This window comes from Ailuropoda melanoleuca, chromosome 11 (genome assembly GCF_002007445.2).
Source record: "Ailuropoda melanoleuca isolate Jingjing chromosome 11, ASM200744v2, whole genome shotgun sequence".
NCBI lineage: Eukaryota > Metazoa > Chordata > Mammalia > Carnivora > Ursidae > Ailuropoda > Ailuropoda melanoleuca.
Window position 1 is genome coordinate 79861010 of NC_048228.1, and position 22050 is coordinate 79883059.

At 46.7% G+C, this 22050-nt stretch overlaps 1 protein-coding gene across 10 annotated transcripts in view; it reads right to left on the reverse strand.

The window, feature by feature from the left end:
* Nucleotides 1-22050, reverse strand: part of TBC1D1 (TBC1 domain family member 1) — a 236496-nt gene that overhangs the window by 50264 nt on the left and 164182 nt on the right. The window contains exon 1 of one of the 10 annotated variants that reach the window (XM_034671967.1): nt 19703-19919. The exons of 6 other annotated variants lie outside the window; for them this stretch is intronic. Coding sequence is in view for 3 of the 4 variants with exons in the window: in XM_034671964.1 (XP_034527855.1) it covers nt 19600-19657 (58 nt within the window). In the remaining variant the exon portion in view is untranslated. Of the gene's footprint in view, nt 1-1767; nt 1820-19599; nt 19920-22050 lie in introns of those variants that run through there. 3 more of the 10 variants (XM_011233009.3, XM_034671964.1, XM_034671965.1) reach the window with 3 other exon arrangements.

The window sequence follows — 22050 nt, forward strand, 5'->3', positions numbered from 1 at the left end:
GTGACTAAAAGGTCAGGCTCCGGAGCCAGGCTGTCTGGGTTTTAATTAAGACTGCATTTTTTGATGTTGTGACCTTCAGCAAGTTGCTTAATCCCTTTATGCCTCAGTTTCCCAATCTGTCGAGCAGGAATAACAGCACCTCCCTCACAGAAGTGTTACAGGATTGGGGTACCTCCCTCACAGAAGTGTTACAGGATTGGGGTACAGGATTGGGGTAACCCAGTAGGTTAAGCATCCACTCCTAATTTCAGCTCAGGTCATGATCTCAGGGTCAAGAGATCTGTGCTCAGCGTGGAGTCCCCCTCCCCCTGCTTGCATGCATGCTCTCTATCTCTCTCTCTAAATAAAATCTTTTTTTTTTTTAAAGAAGTGTTACAGGGATTAATACATATCCTATAAACTACCTGAAACAGGGTCGAACACACAGCAAGAATACAGTGAATACTAGCTTCTTATTGTTTGCTATTTACATAGTCCTTAACAGCACAGAAAAAAAATACTGGAAGGAAACACATCAAAATTAAGCCACTTAAAACTGTAAGCTCTAAAAAGGTAAGATAGGCCACCTTGTCAGTGAGGGTTTACCTAGCACCTGGCACAGTCCCTTCCACCCAGCAGGTGCTGGGCAGATACTGCTAAAGAAGAGACAGATGGGTGCTAGCTTTGCATGTGCTTGCTGCTGTTCTTTGTATTTCCTAAATTTGTGACAATAAACATAATTTTTAGAACCAAATAAAGTACTATAAATCTGTTCCGATTTAAATCAGACATTGCAAAATATTCTGCAAAACACCTAGAAGACAAACGAATCCCCCCAAAACTTGTGTACTTAGCATTAGTTGGTACTGAACATGATATAGGTGAAGTTGATCCTTTTTTCAGAAGGCATTTTAGTTAGTATTCTATTCAATCTTATTCTGCAACCTGGAGTCTTCCATCTGAGCTCTTCCCTTTTTTCTTTTACCATCACGGCTGCTGAAACTGCTGGACACTGTGGTGGTGATTCAAGTTTGGCTTCATCTCGCGCCGAAGGATTTGGAAGGGTCTTGTTTCCCAAAAGTGATGGCGGGGAGACGGTCTCTCCGTGGGGCAGGTGCCATGGGGCAGCCGCGAATGGCGCCCAGTGTGCTTTCACGGGCACATAGGAGACAGCCAGGAACCCGCCCTGGTGACAGAGCGCGAGGTACAGTCTGGACATTCTTCCTTACCCTTAAACCCCCTGCTCATCAGTCAAGGGCTCCTGTCCCCTAGCCTCCTGCATTCAACCTCACCCCTCCTCTTCACCACCACCCTTCTCCTCTGGAGCGTCTTGAAAATTCCTACTATTACTTTCAAATCCTGCAATGTAGCGAACAGAGCAGGGGTGACCCAGGCCAGGCTGATGGAACACGTCTGGGAGTCGAGGCTGCTTGGTTCCCAGATCCATTACTCTTTGCTGGTCGGGTTGCTGACAAAAATCAGAGTGTAAGGAAGTACCAGTGTTTGCTGTTAGGTCTGCAAGGAGTACAGGCATTGTTTGATGATAATGACATACATTGCTTCCCTAATGTTCTTGACTTCTGCCTACTTCTTATTATTCCTCACAGCTCAGTTTGTTAAGCATTTACTATGAGTCCTCGACACCAATAAGCTTGTCTGATTCTCATGACCGCCTCATGAAACAGATGACCCTGTCATCCTCATTTTACAGCCCAAATAACTAAGGCGCAGTGAGGTTTTGTAACCTGGTCAAGGTCAGAGCCACCACGTGAAGTACAAAATGCTTACCCAGTGCTGCTCTAACTTCTAGATGTGCAAGCATCATGCGGGGATCTCGCTACAACCCAGATTTTGATTCAGTAGGTCTTTGGGGAGCCTGGGAGTCTGCATTTCTAGCAAGCTCCCTGGTGAGGCTGCCACTGCTGGTCCTCAGAACACATTCTGGGGCTCTACGCTGCAGATCTACTCTTCATTCCGTCATGCAGCACTCTGTACTTGGTATTGCGTCAGCCCACTTCCCTTCCCTGCCACCATTGAGCCCAGTCACTGCTGGGTGCCTGAATCGAGGCGTTCACACATGGCCAGAGCTTGTCCGGACCTCAGCCAGGGTGCAAAGGCCAAGTGCAGAACACGAAGAAGGATTACGCATACTAGCATTAATTTCACCTCTGAATTCACGTAATAAAAGCTAATCCACTGTAAAGGTCACCAAATAAACCTAACAGTTGACAGCAGGGTTTTCTCAACTTCTCAGCACTACTGACATTTTGGGCTGAATAATTCTTTGTCGCAGGGGACCGTTCTGTGCATTTTAGAGTGTTACGAGGCACAGGAGGACAGGAGCATCCGCCCACCCCAGTAGTGACCATCCAAAATGCACCGACATTGCTAAGTGTCCCCCAGGGAGAAGGGGGAGGAAAAATCACCCAGCAAGCACCCCACGCAGAATAAAAAATCCATCACTTATTCCTCTCCTAAACCCTGGGAAGGGGTAAAAATATATCCCCTTTGCCCAAATTCATTGCAGGTGGTAACAATTACCAACGTTCCAGTTTATAATAACGATTTTTAAATATATCACTCTTTGTTCATACTAAGGGTAGCCTAGTTAGAAAGTAGTTTAGTAACTTACAAAACACAGATAGTTAAGCATCGGTTTTTTCTAAATCTGGCCTGGCTAAGTGGATCCAAGTGGGCTGTTTTCTTATCAATGCAAAAAGACCCAGGTTTGGGCCGAGGGCATAGCTTTCTACCAGTCCTCTTTTCATGGGCACGTGCTTGGGGTATAGTCTTGTGAGACGTGTACTCAACATGCACGGGGCTGAGTGCAGTGGCAGGGTCAGGGAGAGGATAATATGAAGATGCTGGTCAGCTGTCCGCTGAGAACCTTATTCTAATAATAAGCGTGTGCATTATTTTAACTTGGATCATTCCTAAGCCAATTACACCAGTATTTATTGAGTCCCTTATATGTACCTGGGATGTGACGTGCCCGGTGGTCTAAGAGAGGATCCTTTGATGCGTCTAACATTCTTCAGAACAACCCTGGGATCTGGCTTCCTTCCCCGACCTATACTCTTACAGGGAGGCTGCTGCACAGAGACTGATGGGGAAGAGTATGGAGGAGCTGGGCCAGGAGCCCCTCCACCCCGAGGCCAGCTTGGTGGTCCCTCTTTGTAAAGCTCTGTAAACACATACACCTTTGGGGTTCCAGTCCCTCCGTGCAAAATATGAGAAATGATATTCACCTCTGACTGCCCCAACTGTGGAGCCCACAGGCACTGACAGACAGACAGACAGACTTCTACGGTCTGCAGGGCCATGAAACCAAAGGGCCACAATAACACGCTAGCCTGGGATTAGACTTTACTATTCGGACATGCCCTATAATGACAGGATGGCACACGCTTAAACTACAGAGCCTTTCAGAAACACTAGATTTCAATGGGTTCTGAGAACTTTAAAACGAGCCACATGTCAGGGGTCCTGAGAGACAACTGCCTCCACGGAAATCCTTGCTGTGACATTCCCAACAGGGTCATAAATACGATCTAGGTTGGTACGTCGATAATTTAGCTGCCGAACTGCTCTCCTGAAACTGCGCCGCTACATTCTTCTCGCCCCGTCTCTGCACACAGGTGTGCGGGGAAGAGCATGACTCTGCCTCATCGGTATGAACTCGGCCGACGCTGTGACAGGGCCGAGGGAAAGCAGAGCACACGCACACGGCCTCCCAGCTGTGCTGTGCTGACTGGGAAGCATGGAACCTGGGGCCCCTGGCTGGTCCTTGCAGAAGACGCTGCTCAGGTTTGAACTGCAGTCCTCCTCCTTGTAGGGACACGACAGTAAGTCACACATGGAGTGCCTTGTAAGAAAGGGGAGCTCCAGGAGGAACAAGAAGAGACAGGCCCTTCTCCAACATTCTGGGTTTTTCTGTTATCCCACAGCAGAGCATTTTTATAACTCTCTCCATCTCAAAACGCCTGCTCTCCCGTGCCAAGAGAGAAAGAAATGTTTAAGATTCCAGTTATTCTGAAACCTCTGTTTTAGCCACATGAATAGATTTTGGAAATGAGAATTAAAACTGAACAATAAGCCTCTGGAGAAAAGTTAACAACAACAGGGATTAACGTCCACAGCATCTGTTGTTATCAACAGCTGAAGACAATTTCTTAAAAAACCAGAGTGAAATAACTGTGTAGGCTCAAGAAAGGAACAGGCAGTCCTCAGTGAATGCTGTCCAACTGTTTACAAAGCATGAACAACTTTACCTTTCCTGCGACAGAACATCACTGTGGGAGAGCAGAGACTTGTGTCCCCGCAGTGCCCTGTGCCAGGGAAACAGCAGATACACGCTGAACAATCACTGAACAAAAGGGTTCATTTACCCAGACTGCTCTACAGCCTACCATGTCTTCTTTGGAAAATACTTACTACTACTACCACTACTATAAGAACCTCATTATTTTCTACGGTTGCATTATAGAATGGTCCAGCCACAGAGAAACAGGATTTAAAAAAAAAATAACAACATTTGGTAAAAAGAAATATCTTTTAAGTTTTTGCCACATGCCTGCCAGAAATCCAACTATGACTAGGACACAAACCCTCAAGTTTCAACAGGGTGACTGGCTGCTAGGAAACACAAAGAAAGTGTTCTAGAAATTTAGCAAAGAAAATTAATCCCCCCTGTCTATCAGGTCAAGAGCATGAGCCCTGGGGTCACACGTCCAGGGTCAAATCCCAGCTCCACCACTAATCTAGCTACTCAAATGCAAACATGTGGTTTGACACTTTACACACGTTCCCTCATCTGCGTAACAGGGTCTATCCTCTGTGGAGTAGTGTGTGTGGCTAAGTAGCAAATGTGTGGAGAACACAAGCCTGGCACATAGCAAGCACTCAATAAGACGGCAACTATCTTTCTTATCATCACCATCATCAAGACCAGGTTTTTGGAAGTGGTGGTAGTTCTCGAAAGACAAGGGAAAGTCACACAGGTGTAAATGATGGGAGCCATTTCAGGTAAACAGGGCCACACAAACAAGGTATCCAGGTGACTATCAATTACTCATCCAATGACCCATTTCAGCTAATGAGCGGATATATGTGTCTATGTGAAAACAAGACAAGAATGGTTGAGCCCAAGTTAGGGAAAGCATCGAATGATTAATTTATGTATTAATGGGTAAGGAAAGGGAATCACAAAAGATTTGAGGTTTTTACAGCTTTTAAGGAAAATGTGTTCCATTTACGCGTTCTGCTGCATTGGAAAGAGACCACGGCTGTCAGGGAATGCACAGCTTGGTGGATCAGACAAATGAAGGGCTAGCATAAAACCATGTGAGAAAGTGCTGGGTTGGGGGGAGCTATGAAGACAGAAGAGCGAGCCTAACTCTGCCTGAGATGGGGTGCAAGGGAGGGGAGATAAGTGCTGAGGAGCTGGGCACACACATTTTATTAAGAAGCAGCAGCCAAGATATGCAGAAACAAGAAAAAGAAGCAAGGGTCTTGCAGGTCTCTATCCCTACACCCTTCCAAATGAGCTATTTGGGGGCAGTCTCCAAGACTCTATGAAGAAGACCTGGAGTCACGGAAGCCAAAAGCCCCGAATCCACCTTTTCAGGGGTTGTGAGGACAGCTCTGAGGAGCAGCAGTGAAGGCAGCTTGGTGGTGGGAAGCCCAGGTGCAGACAGCCAGGCAGAGGGAGCAGGACTGAAGGCAAAGTGGACAGGGGGCACTCCTGGGGCTCCAGTCAGCCCCCTGTGCCCCCAGCTGCCCCCTTGTGGGCTGAGCTCTGACAGCAGAGGCATGCAGCTCCCAGAGCTTGGTCTCCTGGTGGTGGGGAGGTGGCGGCGATTAAAGCCTTACATAAAGCTTGAAAAGAACCAAGAAAATGCTGTAGATGAATTTTTAAATTTAATGCAGAGATAAAATTATCCTTTGAAATAAATAGCATTTGTTTTTGCATCTGGAAGGGGAATGATACTGTACTTTCCAAGAGGGCTGAAGGTCAGGGCTCTTGTATCTTGGTTAAAGTCAATAAACACATAAAGAGGAACATATATTCAGATTGTTGGAATATAAAGCACTGAGCTCTGTCATAGTTGGCTCTCTCCTAGTACCACTTACGGAACACTGGATTTCAAACTATGATCCTTGGGATTTTCTGGGACACCTCAGGGTGGAAAAGCACCAAGAGCAGCACAAAAGGCCCCTGGTCAGCACCAGCGGGGGGTGGGGGAGTGGGGTGTGTGTGTGTGCGCCCGCACGTGCGTGCGCATGCCAACTGCCCTAGACGCCCCTTGCTCACTCTCCTTCCTTTTTCTGGGCTGTGGGGGAAATGGTCAGCACTCACAGGAATTCAGGGACCCAGAGCTGAAAAGGGCACCAGAAGACGGCTTAGCTCAACCTCCCTCTCTTCCCAGATGGGGAAACTGAGGCTCAGAGAGGTCCAAACTCACATTTTTTGGACCACTGACTATGTATGTGCCAGATGGTGTAGTTTACAAGTCCCCACTGATTTCATGCTCCCAACCACCTGATAAGCGAGGACTGTTTTTATCCCCCAACAGCACAGCCCGAGACACCAAACTAGTGCTCGGACTCCAGGCACTCAAGGTGACGGGAACGAATCAGTGCTGCCACTCACTACCCTGATTTCCGTGCCTCAGTTCCCTCATCCATTAATCCGAGACAATAACTGCCTCCACATCCCAGGGCTTTGCTGCAGAGACTAAATGAAAAATCCTTATGAACATGTAAAATCGTATGTGGTCAGGGATCTGTACTGAATTCCTACTATCATCAGTATCTACTTTATTCTAAACCTGGCAAAATCCTTCCGCTGCTTAGACTTCTCCACAATCAGACTAGGGCTGGGGAGAAAGAAGAAATCCAGTTTACCGAAGAACACAGGGGAAGACAGATGCTTACTCCTCCCAGGGGCTCCCCACAAACAACAAGAGGACCCTGGTCACTGCCTTAGCATGTCCAGGACCCGGGGTCACAATGGGCATGGAAGAGCAGGAGAGGGATGGCTACACTCACAATAGCGGGGATGCCCTTTTGGCCTTTGTCTGGCTGATGTCCTCCTCCTTCAAAGCTCAGCGCCAAGGTCACGCCCTCCGGAGAGACTCCTCTCGCCATTCCCTGCCCTGTCAGATTCTGCAGCACCCCCTTTATGCTGTCCCAGCACCCTGACAAACCTCCACTGAGCATCCCCCTGGGCCCGAAAACCACAGACAGTCAAGTCAAGAGGAGCTCAGAGAAGCAAAAGATCAAGCAGCCTGGAGCATCTTGGGGGGAAAATGAAGGAAGGGAAAGAAGTAAAAGATGGACAGTCTAGACAGGGGACAAGGACGGACATGCAGAGGAAGACACAAGCAAGGCCCTTGTGTGGCACTCAGCTCCGGCCCAAGGAACTCTTGGAACTCTTTTTTTTTTTTAAAGATTTTATTTATTTATTCGACAGAGATAGAGACAGCCAGCGAGAGAGGGAACACAAGCAGGGNTAGCTCCGGCCCAAGGAACTCTTGGAACTCTTGAAGTTCTTCTGCACAGTTTTATTCCTAAATTGTGCAGTCTTTATATAAACTTTATATAAACTTTATACATCTATATGTGAATATACAGATACCAATACTTACATATACATAGAATGTTATATAGAGAGCTTTATAAGAAAAATATTACAAAGAACATGTCAATCACCCTGNCTGGAACTCTTGAAGTTCTTCTTCACAGTTTTATTCCTAAATTGTGCAGTCTTTATATAAACTTTATATAAACTTTATACATCTATATGTGAATATACAGATACCAATACTTACATATACATAGAATGTTATATAGAGAGCTTTATAAGAAAAATATTACAAAGAACATGTCAATCACCCTGGTGACCCATCATTTAATTTGCCTCAAGAACAATGAAATGAAACCCCCCCGTCCCCAAGGAGAGAGCAGAGGAGGCCACCATGACCGGAGGGTGTGAGACGCAGCAGAAGAAGAGGCCACAGAGGGCGGCCGAAGGGCAGGAGAGAAGAGCCTACTCTGAGCCTGGCAGGGGGGTGGGGGCAGTGTCAGTGCTGGAGACAATGGTCGGGGCCTGAGTCCCGAAGCATGACCAGGGAGGACAACTGCCAGAGAGGGAAGGTCACTCCATGTGAAGCACAGGAATGAAAACATCATCATGAATTTGGGAATTTCAAGGAGTTCCACATCAGCCTGGGAAAGTGTGCATGCTGGGGTGGGGGAGTACACACAGATGGTAAGAAATGAGTCAGCATGGGGCGCCTGGGTGGCTCAGTCATTAAGCGTCTGCCTTCAGCTCAGGGCATGATCCCAGGGTCCTGGGATCGAGCTCCGCATCGGGCTCCCTGCTCTGCTGGGAGCCTGCTTCTTCCTCTCCCACTTCCCTTGCTTGTGTTCCCTCTCTCTCTGTCAAATAAATAAATAAATTCTTTAAAAAAGAAAGAAAGGAAGAAAGGAAGAAAGAAAGAAAGATAGCTTGAACAGTGAAGGGCTTCCTGTGCTAGCAAGACCGCCATCCTGACACGAGCTCTAGAGAAGAAGTGAAAAGTTCTATTTCAGCGGAGTTACCCTATTGCCCACACTCAGCCCTCTGATCTCGTCCGTATGGAGATTTTAAAGGTGTCAGACCATCCTACGTTCATCATTACATCGGTAACTCTCCATGACAACAGCTGCTGGTCAAGCCCACCCTGCCTGGACTTCAATGTGGGCATGGAGGACAAGGTCTCCCTGACCCCCCTCCAACAACAGCACACAGGGTCACCACGTCCAGAACCCAGGCCGTGAGCTCTGCCTCCGGGAGCAGTTCCAGCCGACCAGCATCCGTACCATCTGCTTGCTTGGTGGGACTGTCCGTCTTGGCGCCCCCCTTAGTCCTACTGGCTCACAGACTCTGGGTGGGACAGGACCTGGGTTTGAACATCTGAAATTCTATGCCCACTGAAGTTCAAGAATCCCTGGCCTTTGGCAGTCAGCATTTTTTCAGCCACTTACTTTAGGTTGTAGATTTACCTTAATTGGTGGTTTCACATTATCCAACACTACGAAATGGAGTTACCTTTTAAATAAATTATTTCAAATTAATTAAGGACTCCATCCATTATAGATAACCTGATCAATCAAAATTTAAAGTACAACATATTTTGATTATCAAACACCAGCCAAATCTCATTTTAATCTTTGTCAAAGGCAACTGTTTGAAATAAAATTAATATTATTTTCTCAAGAAATGCATTCATCCCTTACTTTCTTACCCCCCACTGCTGACCCAGATCAACTACCCACACTATTACACTGATAATAAATTTCCTCCCAGAAAACTTCCAGATACGAACATAAATAGTCAGAAACATAGACCAATGAGTCACCCAACAGAAACAGAAAAATATACTACTAAAAGCTAAGATCACGATTTCTCAATTCGTGATATTTGGCCATGTGCAGAAAAGCAGTTCATCTGTTTACAGCACGGCTTCCAGCACCTCCCCCAGGTGAGCCCCCTCCGAGGAGGAGAGCCCCTGCCCCATACCCAGCAAGGAACATATGCTCAGTCTCAGGGGGGCTTTCGGCATCTGTTCCTACTAGAAGCCTAGAGAAGAAAACATCTTCACCCTCAAATCCCCCCTGACCACAGCAAAGGGCACTGGGGTGTCCGAGTTAAACATGGTACCAGTAAGGGGCTGCATCGTGGAAGGAGAGCTTTCAAACTATACCCCATGAAGCTGACGGCAAAGTCCACGCCGGGGCCAGGGGAGTGGTGGGGACACAGCTGCCTGAGCTTGGGCGGCTGTAAACATACCAGAGACTGAGGCGCTACAACAGGCACTTATTTTTCACTGTTCTGGAGGCTGAAAGTTCAAGTTCAGAGTGCCAGCATGGTCAGGTTCCTGGGGAGGGCCCTTTTCCTGGCTTGCCTCCTTCTTGCTGTGCGCTCATGTGGCAGACAGAGAGAGCGTGAGCTCTGGTCTCCTCCTCCTCTTACTTATAAGGCACTGATCCCATCGGCTTGACCTGCATGCATGGGCTCATCTAAACCTAGCTGCCTCCCAAGGCCCCACCTCTAAACACCAACACATTAAGTACTGCGGCTTCAACATGTGAATTTTCAGGGGACACACTCAATCCATAGCAGAAGCAAATATGGTTCGAAACTACCCCTTCTCTCCGTTTCAGCAGAGCAATTGGACTTCATGGGTTTTAGGGCCTCTAAAAACTTTCCTTTAAAAAAGAGTTGTCAGTAGCTAAGAAAAAAGTTTGAGAGTACTGGTAACAAGGTTTTATTATGACCAGAAGGAATACGATGGTGTTTTGAGTCTCGATGGACTGGCAAAATTCAGAGCTTTTTTTTTTTTTTTTTTTTACAGTGGGAGAAGAGACCTGGAGCTGCTTGAGCGAAGGTCCATGGTATTCCAGCTCAGAGCCACCCTTCCTTCCGAATCCACGGTACTTGCTATCGACGTCAATGTGGCAACTGACTTGTGCTGCCATGGGACATCTTACACATTTTATCTTGGGACATCTTTTACAAACCAGGTCCTGGGATAGGGCTTAGAAGTGGACTGTCATCTGGTCTACCTTTTATCCCACTTCCTCACCAGCCAGCTTCCTTGTCAGTGCAGGACAACCTGACTAACCCCCCACTGCAGGAAGTGGATTTCGAATGGTCCTTCCAACACTGCCTGTTCCAGGGCACCACCCCGGCACTAAAACCAGGGCTCACACGATAAGCCCAACTTCCAGTGAACACCACTCGAACGCCCGTAAGATGATGAAGAAAAAGAGAACAGGACAACTCTGCAACCTCAAGACATGAGACAAACAAAATCTGTCAACGTAAAATCAGAGAAAATTCAGCTGACCCTTGAACAACGCAGGGGTTAGGGGCATGACCCCCGTGCAGCTGAAAATCCACAGAGAACTGACTCCCTCAAAATTCAATGACCAACAGCCTACTGTTGACCAGAAGCCTTACCAATAACATCAACAGTCGATTTAACACGTTTTGTTATATGTATTGTATACTGTTTTCTTACGACAAAGGTAGAGAAAACAAAGTGTCAAGAAAATCTTAAGGAAGAAAAAATACATTTGTAGTGCTGTACCATTTTTGTAGGAAAAAAAGTCTGTGCATCTATACAGTACAAACCCATATTGGTTATCAAGGGTCAACGGTACATTCGAGGCGAAAAACCATTCAAGTTTTGCGAAAGAACCGAAAGTCAAGATATAGTTTCTGCCACACAGACATTTATAATATGAACAGGTAGAGGTAGTGTATTTAATAAATAATATTTATTAAGTTTGGTGTGGAAAAGGATATTATCCTGACAAAGTTGTAAACCCCAAATCATTAATGTCATCACTATGAGGCACTGATGACCCCTCCCATCCCCCAGAGGGTAGCCTTCCAATTCAGAACCTTGAACTCCGTTTAGCTGCACCCAGCCCTTCCCCTTGGAGTTTTTGTCTCCCCTACCACACCTGCACACTCCTTTACCAGCATAAATCCACTTTCAACCCAATTCTTCCTACAGTACTTTGCATACAGCTGTGCGCTCAGAATATTTATATGTTAAAGAACACAGTAAGGCGTTCTCATTGTGTCAGGGATAGGGATTGTATCTTGTACGCAGATTTCAGACTTCATTAAACACCATATCGGTGGACCCTGGTGATGTGAGATAACGACTGAGTTATGCATAGAAAGAACCACGCGGAGAAGCAGAGGAAAAACTGCCGCAGCCATAGAGGGAGGAACATCTGAAAGACGGCCCTGAGGGGCAGCCCGGGAGTAGGAAGGAGGGGGCAGAGGCAGTGCCTGTGGAAGGAGAGCTCCGCAGTCCAGGCCTCGGCCATGGGGGCCAGTCTTCCACGACTGGTAAAATGGGAAACAGTGGCACAGATGGTGACTTTCAAGAAAAGGAGCCCCATTTTCTCTTCTGGCCCAGGCGAGGGGTCTTAGGTGCGCTGACTGCCCCGCCCCCCAGAAAAAAGTGTTCACTCTATGCAGGGCAACTGGAAACACTGAAAAATATATTTTTAAAAAAAAAAGGAAGAAGAAGACGAAGAAGAAGAAAGTTACTATAATCCCACCTTCCAAAGATAAGTTCTTTTAATAATTTCCACATATTTTCCTCTGGTGTTTTTTTAGATCTTTACTGCACGTAGAACCATACCTTCCATCTGGAGGGGTCTGAACAGAGTCCTGGGTTTTCACCCGCACTGCACTGCCTCCCCGGGTCCGTGACCCCCTGGCCAAAAGCAGCACACTGGGATATGCATGTCAGAAGAACCGGAGGCAGGACAAGCCGGAGCACGATGCAGTGGGATCAGGACCCTGGCCCTATGGAAGGGGGCAGTGGCCTGGGCACACTTAGGACTCGCCTCCAGAGAGGAGTATTGGGAACTAGTCAACTAGAAATAACCTAAAATAGGGGGCTGTGAGAGGACCTTCTCAGGTCCCAGAGAAGAGCTGGGGAGGCCTTCGGTGGGAATTTGTGGGAACGGGGAGCCCTGTCATTATGTCAAATCTATGACCCTTTCCCCCCTCCAAAAAAATCCAAGGCAGAAGGGAGGAAGGAAAGGTCCCAGTGGCACATATGGGGGACCCACCCGGGCAGCTAGGAAACCTTGATGGGGTTCTGCTGGCACGACAGTCCCGCAGTGAGGACTTGGGCATGAGGGCTGACAAGGATGGATGCTGGAAGCCCCAGCTACAAACGCCACCGCCCTCCCCCTCCCCCCTCCTCTCACATCTGTGGCTAAAAACTCAAACCCCACCCATCCCATTACACAATGCTTATCTGGACATGATCTAAGGTCAGACTCCATGAGAGGAAGCCCATGACTTTAAAGTTAGGAAATACTTTTGGGCTTCACTGGGGAGAGGGGATGGGGAAGTCCACTCTGTGAAACAAGAAGGTGACAACAGCGACCCCGGTTCTTCCCCCGATTCGACACAGTGCTCACTGGGCTATATCTGGAAATGTGACCTTTCCACCTGGAAAACCCCAGCCTCACTGCCTTCCTTATAAGGGCCCATATCCTGAAGGAAGCAAACCCAGACAGCAGCACTCTTTTTAGGTAACCACGCCCGGTGGGCAGCTGGGAAGCTTGGGTTTTAGCTGTGTGAAATTTCGGGCTTTGTCCTCAATGAGAAAACGGAAAACAGCGTGATCATCAAGGTGGCTTCCACCCCTTAAAAGTCAGCACCCTGATGTTCATTCAAAACCCTAACAGACCTCACACAATCGGGTTTACTAGAGAAAGTGGACAAGTTCGAATGTTCTTTGAAAACTGTTTGTAAGTAAGCAAATTCTTTAAACATTACCAGAGCTTACTTCGCCCAAAAAATCTCGAGAAAGAAGTAACATTTCCTTTTGAAAGTCTCTACGGACCATAACGGAACATGGCACCTCCAGGAACACCGGGCTTCCGTTTGCAGTTGCTCAGAAGGGAGAGGTGTTACATGAGCGCGAGTGACCAAACAAATGCAAGAAACTGGCTGCTCTGATGGAACCAAGTCGTTTGGTAAAGACTTAACACAGCTCCACTCCAAAGGACAGACACTTTTCTAAACATCCTGGCACAACACAGAAAACTACATACTGAGCACACAGCCCTAAAGCGGCACCTTATATTTCAAGGAAGGTCATCATGGCAGGGGTTGACCTGCCAGAGCCTGGGGACCATGTGCTTAGCCGGCCAAGCCTCAGCTCACTGCACTGGTCAACCTCTGGACATCTGGAAAGCTGCACGTCGTCTGACCTTCTGCTGGGATGATTTTAAAGGGCACAACATCTATGACATTTCTTTGCCATGATTCTGGTCTTTTGTCTCTCCCCATCGAGGGAGTTTGAAGAGCGACCAGTCCCCTGTGTCTGTCAGCACTCTTGACCCACGTGTGGCTTTTCCACCTCTGAATCCAGAGCACACAGAGGCTTGGTGAGGCAGGGCCGTCGCCACAGGTGTGCACCCGGCATGGCACAGAAGCAGGACCCATGGCTCCTCTGGCTCTGACTTCGAGCCCCGACATGCTCTGTGCCAACAGGCTGAAGGCATGGTACGAACCACCTGCACACTGTCCGGGAGGCTCGGAGACGTTCCGTCTGGCAATGTGAGCATCCTCCAAACGCCGCAGAGTCTCTCGTGGCCCAAGAACATCTCTTTGCTTGTCCTAAAAGTCCAGTGATGATAAAACGGACAGTGGTGGGGGGTGGAATTAAGGGATGGCTGCCATTTGTGGTGGAGACTGAGAAGGGAGATGGCTTTGGTGCCCTCCAAACCCTACAAGGAACAGACTGTCTACACTCTCACATAGTGCCCATCTCTTGGGTGCGTCCTCACTGGCAATCCTAACATCACTAACTCCAGGAGGTGGGTGCTGTTATCACACCCGTGCGACAGTGGAGGACTCTGTGCCAAATGCCCTTGGTCAACAGCTCAGACGTGGAGGAGCCAGGACTTAAGCCCAGATCCAATCTGACTTAAAGATCCACAACTCCTCAACTCAACAATATCGAAAGAACAAAGAACTCAATTATAAAGTATGCAAACAACTCTAAAAAAGACATTTCTCCAAAGATGATACACAAATGGCCAGTAAGAATATGAAAAGATGTTCAACACCAGTATTCATTAAAGGAATGCAAATCAAAACAACAATGAGGTATCACCTTGTACCCATTAGGATGGCCATTTCAAAAGAACCCCAGAAAACAATTATCAGTGAGGATGTGGAGAAACCGGAACCTTTGTGCACTGTTGGTAGGAATGTAAAATGGAGCAGCTGCTATGGAAAACAGTATGGCGGCTCCCCTCCCCCCAGATTAAAAACAGAATCACCATGTGATCCAGCAATTCCACTTCTAGGTACATACAGAAAAGAACTGAGGCAAGGTCGTGGGCCGATATTTGCACACCCATGTTCACTGCGTCATTATTCACAATAACCAAAAGGTAGAAACCACCTAAATATCCACTGACAGAGGAATAAACCAATGTAGCATACACACACATACACACATACACACAATATTATTCAGCCTTATGCTAGATGAACCCTGAGGGTCCTCTATTAAGTGAAATAAGCCCGTCACAAAAAGATAAATACCATAGCGATTCTACTTACGGGAAGTAGCTAAGGTAGATGAACTCACAGAAAACAGAAAGTAGAACGGCGGTTGCTGGGGGTTGAGGGAAGAGGGAGTGAAGAATTAGTGTTTAATGGGTATAGAATTCCAGTTCTGCAAGATAAAAAGTTCTGTAGGACCACTGCACAAAAATGTGAACTGACGTAGCCCTACTGAACTATACACTTAAAAATGGTGAACATGGTAAATTTGTGTTTCTTACCACAACTAAAAATTTCCAAACATTTTTTTTGTAATTCATACTCTAGAGCAGTATGCTGCACACGGATTCTCCAGTGGATCAGGGCTCTCAGAAATTATGCAGGACCCTTTCCTCTCCAATAGCCAGAAGCCATTTGCAAAAATACTCATCACAATGGGAGGTATCAACCAGCACCAAGTTCCACTTGGTTTCTCCTCAGGACAAAGAAAACAGAGGACCACAGGCCTGGAAGGAGGCAACGGAAAAAGCTCAAAGGGCCCATTTTTAAAACTCCAGCAACTCAGAAAAGGCGGGTGTGCGAGGAAGGAGTCCTGATGTAAATGAAAATCTGAGAGTCCAGGATATCCTCCCAAAGGTCACTCCAATTCAAAACACGCAGTCAGAACATTCCCAAGCCCTGTCTCTCTGCCACACAAACACGTGTCTCTCCCTGGTCTGAGGTTTTCCAAGGCCGTGCACTTTTGCCTTCTTCAGGCCCGAGCTCTCATTCATTATGCGATACTGCCTCTCATGGAGGGAGACAGTTACTGCCAGCCCCATGTTACAAAGGAAGGGACTGAAGTAGGCTAGCAGGCCCAGAGTCCTAGAAGTGGGAGGCAGTGGGGGCACCCAGCACCCAGACCCACCCACCTGCACAGCCTCTATTCAGGCTGCCCTGCAGTCAGCCAATGCTGGGGATGCTGACCCTGAACACTATTCCTAAATACGATGCAGATGAAGACCCCTGTGGGTCCGGTGGTCTTTGAGCCTTGGTCTTCTCATCTGTAAAATGAGGCATTAGATTAAGAATCCCTTTTCTATCTAACATGAAAAGCTCCAAATCATCTAAGTTGTCAATAATATCAAAAAGACTTTATTGAGCTCCACAGACTCAGGGTATCATAACAGTAGTATGAAAGAGAAGTCCTGAACAAACAAAAGAGCCTCTTACCCAGCCATCTAAGAGTCCGCTGTCTTGGGCAAGAACCAATACAGACACACCTGCCTATGGAGACAGAACTATACCATTCTGAAAAGAATGAAGGAGTAATAGGGTGATTATGAAACTGCTTCTGACCCACAACAGGCAAAACAGTTATCAATCACAACCAAAGGAGCTCTGTGACACCCTGAGGGTGGGATGGCCAGGGACTGTGGCAGTGAACTGGAGTTTACATTAACACAGCAACCAGAAAAGGCAAAAGGCCAAAGCCCTTCCCTGAGAAGCATCTAGAGGGCGATGATCTGGGTCATTATACCACTAAAAATCGACACCATGTGTTGGGAAAACTGGACAGCCACACGCATAAAGGATGAAACTAGACTGCTATCTTATATCATTCATAAAAATTAACTCGAATGGATTAAAGACTTGAATATAAGACCTGAAACTGTTAAGATTCCAAATGAAAACGCAGGCAATAAGCTCCTTGATATCGGTCTTACTGTTTTGGTGGCTCTGACTCCAAAGGCAAGGCAAACAAAAGCAAAAACAAACAAATGGGTTTGCATCAAACTAAAAAGCTTCTGCGCGAAAGGAAACCATTATCAAAATGAAAAGGCAACCTACTGAATGGAAGAAGATATTGCAAATCACATATCCAACAAGGGGTTAATTTCCCAAACATGCAAAGAACTCATACAACTTAAAGACAACAAAAAACAATCCGATTTTTAAACCGGGCAGAGGATCTAAAGAGACGATTTTCCAAAGATAACATTATTTGGCCATCGGGATGCAAAGATGGTAGACATCCCTATCCCCCAGGGAAATACAAATTAAAGCCACAATGAGCTATCCCCTCACGGCGGGTAGAAGGGTTATCAAGAAGACAAGAAACAACAAGGACTGGCAAGGACATGGAGAAAAGGGAACTGTGCACTGTTGGTGGGAATGCAAACTGGTGCAGACCCTCTGGAAAACAGTATGGAGGTTCCTCAGAAAGTCAGGAAGAGAACTACCCTATGACCCAGCTGTTCCACTTCTGGGTACTCATGTGAAGAATACAAAAACAAGAATTTGAAAAGATATGTGCTCCTTCTGTTCACAGTAGCATTATTTATAAGAGCCAAGAAAAGGAAGCCACCTACATGTCCACTGACGGATAAGTGGATAGAGAAGATGTGGTGTATACGTACATGGCGGAATAGCACCTACTCGGCCGTAAAAAAAAAAAAAAAAAAAAAAAAAAAAAAAAATCTTGCCATTTGCAATGACATGGATGGAGCTAGAANGTACTATGCTAAGTGAAATAAGTCAGAAGAAGAAAGACAAAAACAGTATGACTTTACTCTTGTGGGATCTAAAACAAAAAAACCAACCAAAACCAAACTTACACATTCACGGTGATCAGAAGGAAAGGAGGAGTGGGTGGGCAAATGGGTAAAGGGGGTCAAATATATGGAAATGGACAGTGACCTGACTTTTGGAAGTGATCACTTCGTAAAGAATACAGACATCAAATTATAGTATCGCACACCTGAAACTTATATAATATTATAGACCCATTTCACCTCAATTTACAACATAATAAAATGAAATAAAAATAGACACCATGATATGTTTGCTTTTCTCATATTACTGATGTGACTTCTTCAGAAACAATAAAACCGTATATTATCAGGAACCTTAAAATGACTTCAACCACAGAGTTTAAACTTTAACAAGCTATGTTAATTTAGAAAGAGGACATACTGATTCGGACTAGCCTAGCAATTACAATTCCCAAAAACAAAGTTTGTAGTTGTACCGTCAGAGCAATTTGAGCAGAGGGAACGTGGTATCTTTGGAGCTACCAGCTACAGAGAAAAAGGTTCTATGGCTTTCCAGTTTCTTAATGTAACTTTAAAAAAAAAAAAATGTCCAAACTATGCTCTGAAACTACAAACATATCATACTGCAATTTTATTTCTACTGAAACCAGAGAAATTTGGAGTTTCCATGATCATTAGGCAGCCAAGCACTCTGGGACACCTGAGGTCTTTCCTGGGACGGTGAGCAGGTAGGGAGTGGCCCTCGTGGGGCAAAGGCATCTCAGGCAGGAAAGAGGACAGTGGCCAGCAGGCAACCAGAAAAACCCTTCAAACGAAGGGTTGTATCTCTAACTTTTAGGCTAGATTTCTGCAAATTAAGGCTGGCACTTTCTCAGCTCAAATTACTGGTTATGCCAGCTTGAAGAATTCCAAACAGAAGGGGCGGGAGGAGATCACCAAATGAGCATCTGTCATTCAAGTCCACAAGAGAGAGAACTTATTTTATAATCAGGTCCATTTCCAACAAATCTGAATGCTTGCTACTTATCGTGATTTGTGACAGGAATGTGTTTCCATTCTAACCCTCTATGAGACTAAATATATTCTGAACATCTTTCTTAATTAAAAATTAATTTTTCCTACTCTCAAATGTCACTACATTATAAAATTGAAAAAGAGAAAAGGAGAAAACATCACCTATTATCACAACTTCCCAAACTTCTGTAGAATATCAGTATGTTTTCTTTGTATTTTTTCTTCATGTATATGTCATTTGTTACACAGTATAATCTGCGTAGTTACAATAAAATACCCATATTTGGTTAATATTCCAAAATCATCTATCGTGTATCCAGCAGAAATCAAGAACCATCTATGATCCAAACCCCGTCCCAGGTCCCAGAAGTGTAACAAGACCGTGTCTTTGTCCTCATGGAGCTTTAACTCGGTTTCAGAAATGCATCCATAGCGCCTGGGTGGCTCAGTTGTTAAGCATCTGCCTTCCGCTCAGGGCATGAGCCCAGCATTCTGGGATCAAGCCCCATGTCAGGCTCCTATGCTGGGAGCCTGCTTCTTCCTCTCCCACTCCCCCTGCTTGTGTTCCCTCTCTCGCTGGCTGTCTCTCTGTCAAATAAATAAATAAAATCTTTTAAAAAAAAAAAAAAAGAAAGAAAGAAACGTGCCCACAGCGTTCGCGGTGGCCTGTCGAGGAGGCGTTAAGTGGACGCAGGCCCCAGGCAGGCTCAACCACATCGAGCCTAAGCCCCGTGATGGCCCGCCGGTCCTTCTTCCTCCAGGGACACCCTGACCACCTCTGGCTGCTCAGCCATATGACAACTACCTACCTCGCTCAAGAATCTCAAATTCTTACTACTGGGTAAAGACATTAATCAAACTTCCTTCCCAGCAGTGGCATTTTTGATGGGAGGTCACCAGCTTCTTTCCAAGTACTTCTGATAATAAGAAATGTACAAGCTTGCCACACACCATTTCACCTACTTCCAGATAACCCGCAACCATGATAAAGCCAGCAAGCTCCAGTTACCGTCGCTATCATGGCTCTGCCTTTGGTCCGTAAACACCATCATGAACAAGAACCCACCGATCTGCGGTAGTTGGAGGCTGTGCCTTCGCCTCCCGGTGCAGGCCCTGCCCTTCTCCTCCCCACCGTCCAGACAGTAGCTGGAGGGGCCCCCACCATGCTGGCACCACGCTCCTCCTGTCCCTCCTTGGAGGAGCTGCCGAGCGCTGGGCCAATCAGCTCGCAAATGTCTGGAGGGAAACACAGACTGGCAGTTAGGTAATCGGATGCCTCTGGAGTTAAGAGGTCACGCAGACTTGGCGGCTGGTGTGACTTACAGAGTGACTTGTCAGCTGGGAAAGCTGGTGTGTAGAATAAAGAGGAAACCAGAAGAGAAATTACGTGGCCCCAAAGAGAGGGAGCCAGAGAGACTTCCGTGGTTCCGGACAACTTCTAGTTTCCAGCTCTTGCCCTTATCTTGATTTTAGAAGCCTCCTTCTGATTAAGCTTGCTTGAGTCATTTTCTGTTTCTTGCAACAGAACAATCCCTGACTGACGAAGTCTCATCTGTTTCCTGAGCGTTCCCTGAGCACCGCCTATATGCAGTGGGCATCTGAGGACAGCGGAGAGCTGAAAACAACTTCCTCTCTCAAGAAGCCAGAAACGGGTGGATAGGCAAGAATAGAACATAATCAGGGAAAGCAGGCTGGTGATAATCAGGTCTGGTTTAATGGAAAGAGAAGTGAACGCAGCCACGACAACCAAGAGTCCAGTCCCTTCTACCACTGACAGCCCGCATGACCTCAAGTAGGTCCCTCTCCCTCTCAGAGCCTCAGTTTCTTAAACTGCACAATGAGAAATTTGAAATTTGCAAGTCCTCATGGGCTTTTGAGTCCTTGAAAGTAGTGGACCCAATACCTCTTACATATCCAGTGACAATATTTTTAGAAGTCATGTTGGTGGCAGAGTTATGTGTCACCTCTGCCCAAAGCTCACCACCTCAGTTAGGAGACGGCACAACTCGAGCACACCCTGAAGGCTGCACTTATGGTTCTGAGTGACGGGGTCAGGGTAAGGTGAGGCCTTAAAGAGCTCATCACCGAGAGCAGACTGTGCAAGAGAATTTGGAGGAGGGAAATGCTCTAGAGCTCACCGCTGAGCACACGTGGTTTTGAGCACTTGAAGTGGGGCTAGGGTGAGGAACTAAATTTTGTACTGCATTTAAGAGTAATTAGTTTACATTTAAGTTTAATTAGCCTTATGTGGCTAGTGGCAACTATGGGACAGCACAGACCTAGAGGTCGAGGTAGGTAACTCAAAGAGAAAGTACACGGCTCTCCAGCAGGAACAAGCATCAGGGAAGGAGAGGCTGATTATGTCCTAGAGAAGAGGGGAAGAGACGGTGACACTGAGGGGTCTGGAAGGATCAGGAGAGTCTGTCAGGGCTGAAGTGTGGTGTGCTGGGTGCAGAGAGGACAAGAGAGCACGAGGAGCTTTCTGTGCAAAGGAAACCATCCGTGCAAAAGCGTGGGTGAGCAGCAAAGCACTGTGCATGGACAGTGCTGCAGCCCCCTGCCCCCCCCCCCATTTCCATTCTCCCTCCGTCCTTACAACCACGGATACTGCACAAGGTGGCAACAGGCTCAGCCAAAGATCATGGTCTCCCAGCCTCCCTTGTGGCTACAAGTGGCCCGTGACACTGTTCCAGATAACGAGACTGCAAACAGTTGTTTTGTGAGAAAAATCAGTCCCTCCTCGGTTCTGCCAAAGCAGCAAGATTTCTAGTACGTTCAGTCAATCTCTAGAGGACATTACATCTGGCACCTAGAGGTGAGGGGCTAAAAAATGTGGAACGGGCAAGGCAGAGAAAATCAAAGAGTAGGAGGTGAGGAGAAATGGCAATCCAGTGACTGCTGTGTGCCAGTAAAACATCTGGTCTTACTGTCTGCAGCCTGCTCTGCTCGGGGCTTACACCAGGTGTGACACACTGCAGCATCAGGAGCCATGAAAGAAACTTCCAGAATATGGGTGCACAGACTTCTCTGGGGGGAGGGGGGGATGACGAACACATTCTGCAAAGAGCAATAGGAAGAAAGAGCACTTTATAAGGCAGCTCTTCTGGCCTCTGACCTGTAAGTTCCACCATTTGAAGCCCCGCTGGGCTAAAAAAGCCACCGGCTTCTACGACCCACCCAGCCCAAGGCCAGTGCCAGTAAGAAAAACCTCCCCTTTGTAACTATCAGGGGAAGGTGATGCTACCAAGAAACAATTCTCAAAACCAAACCCACTGAGGTAAGACTATAACCTCTCATCACCAGAACGGTCCTTAATCAAAAGTTCTCAAGCGAACACACCTGGACAGGAAGTGAACCACAATACCTCAGCTTTCTGTGAAAAACATATTATTTATTCTCTCAAGTGTAAAATGC